The 8230-nt window shown below is 35.8% G+C and overlaps 1 protein-coding gene across 1 annotated transcript; it reads left to right on the top strand.

Annotated features, from left to right (window-relative positions):
• Positions 1-2529: 2529 nt before the first annotated feature.
• On the top strand, positions 2530-7955 carry LOC135961246 (uncharacterized). Its single transcript, XM_065512743.1, has 2 exons — positions 2530-7746; positions 7869-7955. The coding sequence occupies exons 1-2, from the start codon at positions 2530-2532 to the stop codon at positions 7953-7955; spliced, it is 5304 nt and encodes a 1767-aa protein (XP_065368815.1).
• Positions 7956-8230: the final 275 nt, after the last annotated feature.

The following is an 8230-nucleotide window of genomic DNA, read 5'->3' as shown; positions in this document are numbered from 1 at the left end:
ATTTTTCTATAGAAAATATTGTGTACTACATTATTTTTCTATAGAAAATATTGTGTACTACAGTATTTTTCTATAGAAAATATTGTGTACTACAGTATTTTTCTATAGAAAATATTGTGTACTACAGTATTTTTCTATAGAAAATATTGTGTACTACAGTATTTTTCTATAGAAAATATTGTGTACTACAGTATTTTTCTATAGAAAATATTGTGTACTACAGCATTTTTCTATAGAAAATATTGTGTACTACAGTATTTTTCTATAGAAAATATTGTGTACTACAGTATTTTTCTATAGAAAATATTGTGTACTACAGTATTTTTCTATAGAAAATATTGTGTACTACAGTATTTTTCTATAGAAAATATTGTGTACTACAGTATTTTTCTATAGAAAATATTGTGTACTACAGTATTTTTTATAGAAAATATTGTGTACTACAGTATTTTTCTATAGAAAATATTGTGTACTACAATATTTTTCTATAGAAAATATTGTGTACTACAGTATTTTTCTATAGAAAATATTGTGTACTACAATATTTTTCTATAGAAAATATTGTGTACTACAGTATTTTTCTATAGAAAATATTGTGTACTACAGTATTTTTCTATAGAAAATATTGTGTACTACAGTATTTTTCTATAGAAAATATTGTGTACTACAGTATTTTTCTATGCGCACAGTGTATATGGCCAGTTATTGTTCACTGGCCATTCTATGTTTATTATTTTTCTCTCATTTTTTGTAATTGTAATAAGATCACTTACTCTTGTAAACCCCAAGCGTACGGTACGTACATAGAAAAAATATAAAACCCCGAAGAAAAACTAAATAAAACCCCATTTTATTTTAAAACCCCAAAAACTAATTGAATTTTTATTTTTTAAACCCCGATATTTTCGAGAAATATTTCAAGGAAACATTTTGGTCCTTCGAACCGGATAGAAACCCCCGAGGCCTTGAAATATTTCATGAAAATATTTTTATTTTCAGTGAAAACCCAGGAATTTTCCCCCAAACCATTTGGAAATATTTTACTTAAAATCCCCCTTACCCACAAAACCTACGGAAAAAAAGGTACGTTATTCAATTTAAAAGTGAATAAAACAAATACAAAAAGTGACAATAAAAAAGTGTTTTTTATAAAAAGCAAAAGAATAACCAACAAGTTAAAAAACCCCTTGTTCAAAAATTGCAATTTGCCGTCGGCAAAACACAAACGATTTTTTTCTCTACTGCATTCCTTTTTTTCTATCCTCACTTTTTTACCCTTGTTTTAATTTCTTTTTTTTCGCGTGTGTTTAACTCCAAAAATAAAAGAAAAAACTCTTATATTGTGTGGATTTTTCATATATTTATTCACAGTGTTTAATCCCTTATTACCCGTGTTTTTCTTTTATTTAAAAGTGATATTTTTATTTACTTCAGTGTTTTTGTTGTTTTTTAATCCCAGCTTCTTTATTCTCTGTTAACACTGCTGTTAACAAAAGCTTTAATAGTGATACGTTTTTTACTCAACTGTGTTGATCTAATCGAATATAGCACAAAAGAGAATAAAGAAGAAAAACTTTTTACTCGCTAGTTTAATTATAAACATAAACCGACGGACACGCGATTAAAATAAAAAATTAAATTATTTTGTGAATTTTTTATTTTGTGATATTTTAATAATATCAAATAAATAATAATAAAAATATAATTTTAATAAACCCAATATAAAGTGAGTGTGTGTGTTATTTATTGTAATAATAATAACATTCAAAAAATTACAGTGCAATTGTTGGTTGTTGTTTATTTTCTCTTTTGCTTTATATTGTCACTTACGCTAGTGCTGCAATATTTTAATCGTACGAATAAACCGGTTACCGTGTATTTTATCGTAATAAAGTGCATTTTTACTAATTTTTTTGATATTTAACCCGTGAAAATAAATTAATTGAGCATTTTTAAATTAAAATTTAACCCGTGAATAAAATATAATTGAAAAATAATTACTTTTAGTGAAAATTAATTATTTAATTTTATTCGAAAGTGAGTAACCGATTATTCGTTTGCAGTAGTAGTGTATATTAAACATTTTTTATACCTTTTTTAATATTGAAAGTGCATTTACACTATAGAAAATCTTTGTTCAAATTATTTACCTAATTTTTTGAATATTTTTATCTTGAGATAAAAAGAACAACGTGTAAATTCACTTTCTTATTTAATATTTTACATATTTAACCCATTATTTTTGTGGAATTTGCTTTGTGAATTCCTATTAACCCAAATATTTTTGAAATTTGTCATCTTTTTAAGATTATTTTTGAATTTTTTGAAACTATTACTCGTTTTTTGTCGATTTTACTCAGTATTTCAAACAATCGTGATAAAATTCAAATTTTTAAATTATTTAAAGATTAGTTTTGTCTATTTTTTGAATTTTAAACAAGTTTTCCCTATTTTGGATTATTTTTAAATTTTGTTACTCGATTTTTCTTGCTTTTTTTCAAAATTACCCGATATTTTTTAAGATCAAAAATGGACATGTCCGCATTGATTCGTAATGCCGATCGTTTGGCAGAATTCGAGGCTCATATTTCGATAATACCCGTCGGTGAACATCGAATTGGTTCGTTAAGTAGCCACGAAAAAGAATTAAACCGTTTATGGGAAGCTGTTCGTTCAGCATACGATACTTTGCTGATCGAAGCTGAACAATTGAAAACCCCACAGATTGTTGAGGTGAAGGCCAGATATATGGCTTCTTATAGTACATATACTCGTGGTATCTCCATGATAACCACCTATTTGGACAATTTAAAAACCTCTGCTCAGGCAGAAAAGTCCATTGATCAGGGAATAAATTCAATGCCATTTGTTCATTTACCCCCTTGCGACACCCCTATTTTCTATGGTGACTATAAGAACTGGCCTTCATTCCGAGACATGTTCTCAGCTTTGTATGGCAATAACCCCCGTTTAACCCCTGTACAGAAATTGTACTATTTGCTGCAGAAAACTGCAAAGGATGCTCATGATGTCATACAAACTGTTCCATTAACTAATGATGGCTATGCAGTGGCATGGAAAAAGTTAGTTGATACGTATGAGAACAAAGATGCTCTTATAAATGAACAGCTTCGAACTCTTTTGAGTATTAAACCCATTACCCAAGAAACAGGCCCGAATATTAAAAATCTGCAACGAACTCTTAATGATTGTATTACGAATCTTTCACTATTAGAAGTTACTCCGGAAATATTTTATCACGTTATGTTAGTATATATTTGTGCTACAAAGTTACCCGAAAACACTTTAAGTCTCTGGGAACAGTCGAAGAAACTTTGTCCAAAATCTCCAAAGTGGGAGGATATGGACGCATTTTTGACAGCTCATTTTAAAACTCTTGAGTCGATTTCTGATATAAGACAGTCTAACCCAGTTCAAAATATGAACAAAACCCCGAACACATTACCACGAAAGAACTCGATTGTTAATGCGCCTAAGAAATCATTTAATGACTCTAGAAAAGTTCAAAGTTTTGCGACAAAAACTAACCCTAGTTCCACAGTTTGTCGTTGTTTCCTTTGTCAAGGCTCACACCCCCTTAGACTTTGTCCAAACTTCTTGAGTCAGACTGTCGATGATAGAATGTCAACCGTAAAGAGACTTAGGTGTTGTTCAAATTGTTTGGCGACTTCTCACGATTTTAAGAATTGTAGAAGTACTCATGTTTGTTCTTTGTGTAGACAGAAGCATCACTCTTTGCTTCATAGAGATCAAAGACCGCAAGGTCAAAATTCTCAATTAGCAACCCAATTTCCTATAGCTTCCGGTACTAATGTACCATTACAACCCCCTTATAATGTTAACCCGATTCCAGCAAGCACCCAAAATCAACCCCCTCTTAATTTTACCCCTTCAACATCTGCAGCGGCTCAAAACGTTCATACGTATGCCGCACATTTGAGCCCTAACCCCCATTCCACAGTCCTGTTGGGCTCGGCTATTTGTATAGTCCATGTGAACGATCTCAGATGTGCGGCTCGAGCGCTAGTTGACCCTGGTTCGCAAGGCACCTTTATCTCTAGGAGATTACAAAGGAAGCTTTCTATACCAACATTTTCAGTACCATCGACAAATGTCACTGGTATGATGGATTGCTTGGCTGGAAATTCCTCTACTATGTGCGTTCTTTCTGTCGGATCCCCGATAAACCCCAGTTTCAAACTTAAAATTTGCGCATATGTAGTTGAGAAAATTACCGGTCGGTTGCCCTCGTGTACCCTTTCAGATATCGTAAACTCTAGTTTTCCCGATATTACCATGACCGACGTCATGTGTACCCGTATGGATATCCTATTTGGAGGAAATGTTTATCCAAAAATTTTAACCTCGGATGTTAGAAAGCATCCAAATGGCAACCTGATCGCCCAAAGAACAGTTTTCGGTTGGATAGTAACTGGTGAGGTATTTCAATCGGAACCCATGTACACCCTTGCAACGTTTTGCAACCAAGTTGAGTTGAACGCCCAACTTGCTCGTTTTTGGGAACTTGAAGAAGTTCCACAAGCGACACGATGGTCCGAAAGCGAAGAAATTTGTGAGGAGCTTTACCGGACTACTACTTACAGAAACCCCGATGGTCGCTATGTAGTTTCACTTCCTTTTCGTCGAGAATTTTATAATGAAGTGACATTAGGAGATTCTCAACATAGTGCTTTGTCCCAGTTCATGAGAAATGAAACTCGACTTTTAAAGAACCCCGAATTGAAATCACAGTATGACACTGTGATTAGCGAGTATTTTGAAATGGGACATATCAAAGCAGTTAATCCCTCTGATTCAAAAGCGACTAGTTATTATTTACCGCATCATGCAGTATTTAAACCCGATAGTTTGACCACCAAACTCCGTGTGGTATTTAACGCCTCAAACCCATCCTCCAATGACGTAAGCCTTAATAATATATTATACCCCGGTCCTGTTTTACAGGCAGACCTTACGGTCTTAATCCTCCAATGGCGACTCTTTCGTTACGTTTTTAACGCTGACATTGAGAAAATGTATCGCCAAATTTTAATTCATCCCCAACAAACACAATTTCAGCGGATCTTTTACCGCAATAATCCCGAAGCTGATATAAAGGACTATGAGCTAAATACAGTCACATTCGGAGTGAATTGTGCACCGTATTTAGCGATTCGAACTCTTTTACAATTGGCCAACGATTGTGAACCCCAAAGTCCGTTAGCATCTCAAATTTTGAAAACCCAAATGTATGTCGATGACGTACTTGCTGGCTCTCATGAGCTAGAAGACGCTTTTGAGAGACGTATTGAACTCACCCATGTTCTCGAATCGGCTGGTTTCGTTTTACGAAAATGGACTGCCAATCATATACGTCTCTTAGAAGATTTACCCCGTGAGAATCTGCTTGATGCAGACTTCTTAAAATTTGCAGATGCTAGCACAACAAAAACCCTGGGCTTGCGATGGAATGCTGATACTGACAGTTTCTACTTCCGACTCATATCGCAGCCACGCCGGGATATTGTGACAAAACGCGCTGTCTTGTCAGAAATAGCTAAGCTATTTGACCCCGCCGGTTGGCTCTCTCCAAAAATTATTGTTGCAAAAATTATAATGCAACAAATATGGAAAGACAAGACAGATTGGGATGAAAGTTTAAAAACCTTAACCCTTGCGCAATGGCGCTCATTTTTAAATGATTACCCGAATATTGAGAAAATTAACATTCCAAGATGGGTTAATTTTCACCCGAGTCATGAAATTGAACTTCATGCATTTTCTGATGCTTCAGAAAAGGCTTATGGCTGTGCTCTTTATGTTCGAAGTATTTCGGCAAATGAAATCACTTCACATTTACTCTCTGCAAAGACGAAGGTAGCTCCTGTTAAGTCTGAAACATTACCCCGTTTAGAACTTTGTGGAGCGGCTTTGATGGCAAACATGGTAGAATCTTTGTGTAGTCAATTAAATCTAGACAAGAGAAAGATTTATATGTGGACCGATTCTACTATAGTTTTATCTTGGCTCAAAAAACCCCCGTGTCATTGGCCAACCTTTGTCAAGAACAGAGTTGCACTAATAGTAAAGAAAGTAGGTAACGAAAATTGGTTTCATGTTGATTCCAAAGATAACCCCGCAGATCTCGCAAGTCGTGGAACTCTTGCTCGAGATTTAGTAGATAACCCCTTATGGTGGTATGGTCCCTCGTGGTTACGACAACCGCGAGAATACTGGCCACAAAATATCGTTACCGAACATCTACATTTAGAAGTTCAAACTTTTTCTGTTCAGACTGAACTAAAATTTGACATACTGGAACGTTTTTCAGATTTAACCCGTGCAATGCGAATTATTTCGTATTGGTTCAGGTGTTTACAGTATTTGAAAACCCGAAAATGCTTGTACAACACTTTAGATTTAACCCAATCAGAAATGAGATTTACTCGTGATCGATTAGTTCTAGTATGTCAAAAGAATTATATACCAGAATATTCTTTACTCTCAAAAGGTAAACCCATATCTTCCAAGAGTAATTTACTCACTTTGAACCCGTTTATTGACTCGAATGGTTTTGTCAGAATCAATGGTCGATTAGTTCGATCACCTGGCTTAACATACGATGAGCGTTACCCTAAAATTCTGCCTTATGCAGCCCGTTTTACTCGTTTGTTTGTTGAACATGTTCACAAGTGCTCTGCCCATGGTGGCCATTCATTAATGCTCAGATTAGTTAGAAATGAGTTTTGGGTCCCGAAATTAAAGAATCTAATTCGTACAGTTATTTTCAATTGTAAGGAATGTACAATTTACCGAAAGAAAACCGGTCAGCAGATTATGGCTGCTTTACCCCCTGAACGTGCGTCTCTTTCGAGACCGTTTACCCATACTGGTTTAGATTTCGCAGGTCCGTTCGACATAAAATCCTACATTGGTAGAGGTTGCCGAATAACAAAAGGTTATGTTCTCGTGTTTGTTTGTTTCGCCACAAAGGCGATTCATTTAGAGGCAACCGGTGATATGTCGACCGAAACATTTCTTGCTGCTTTTGCCCGTTTTTTCTCTCGTCGAGGTTGTCCTGCTCATGTTTACTCGGACAACGGAACTGCATTTGTCGGTGCTGCTAATTTACTGGAAGTTGACCGAAAGCAGTTTTTACTCCAATTGAGGCAAAAAGTACTTGTACGAAATAGTTCTCAGCCAGTTGAATGGCATTTTATACCCCCTGGGGCTCCTCATATGGGCGGCTTATGGGAAGCCGGCGTTAAGAGTGTAAAAACTCATTTTCGCAAAATTGCTGGAATGCAAAAATTTACATTTGAGGAGTTTTCAACAATGTTAAGCCGTATTGAAGCTTGCCTAAACTCAAGACCATTAACTGCAATGAGCGATGATCCCCTCGATTTAGTCCCATTAACCCCTGGTCATTTTTTGATCGGAGCGCCTCTTTTGGCACCCCCTGAACCCAATCATTCCGATCTTTCTTTGAGTATTGCTAATAGATGGCAGAAACTCAAAGTGCTCCATCATCAGTTTGCTCTGCGATGGAAAGAGGAATACCTCAAAGAACTCCATCGGCGAACTAAGTGGAAATATCCACAAAGGGACTTGAAAGTAGGAGATTTAGTTGTGATCCGTCAAGATAATTTACCCCCGAATGAATGGCGCTTAGGTAGGATAGAGAAGACTCATGTAGGGCAAGATAGTAAGGTCCGCTCTGCGGACGTGAGAACAGCTTCGGGCATTTTTACCCGGCCCATAGTGAAGCTTGTTCTCTTGCCAAAGTCAGAAGCTGACTAATTTGTATTTTTTCTTCTCTCTCTCCCATTTTTATTTAACTCATATAGCTAGATGTCAACAGGTTTGAATCGCCGCCTCGAAGTCAACATCAACAACCCCAGCAGTATCTGCCAGAACAACCCCCGCAATATTAGAGCAGCAACAACACCAACTGACATGTCAGCAGCAACAACAACCCCATCCATATAACCCGCAACAACAAACCCCGGTTATTTTACCCCGCAGAATCCTCAGCCTTCCTTGTTGCAGTATAGCAAGGGGGGCGGGATGTTTATGCGCACAGTGTATATGGCCAGTTATTGTTCACTGCCCATTCTATGTTTATTATTTTTCTCTCATTTTTTGTAATTGTAATAAGATCACTTACTCTTGTAAACCCCAAGCGTACGGTACGTACATAGAAAAAATA

Source organism: Calliphora vicina, chromosome 5, assembly GCF_958450345.1.
Source record: "Calliphora vicina chromosome 5, idCalVici1.1, whole genome shotgun sequence".
Taxonomy (NCBI): domain Eukaryota; kingdom Metazoa; phylum Arthropoda; class Insecta; order Diptera; family Calliphoridae; genus Calliphora; species Calliphora vicina.
Note: the sequence above shows the minus strand (reverse complement) of the source record. Positions and strands in the feature narration are given on the sequence as shown.

Coding starts and splice junctions, on each gene's coding strand:
- LOC135961246 (XM_065512743.1), top strand. CDS start 2,530: ATGGACATGTCCGCATTGATTCGTAATGCCGATCGTTTGGCAGAATTC. Junction 7,747..7,868: donor GTAAGGTCCGCTCTGCGGAC/GTGAGAACAGCT, acceptor TAACTCATATAG/CTAGATGTCAACAGGTTTGA.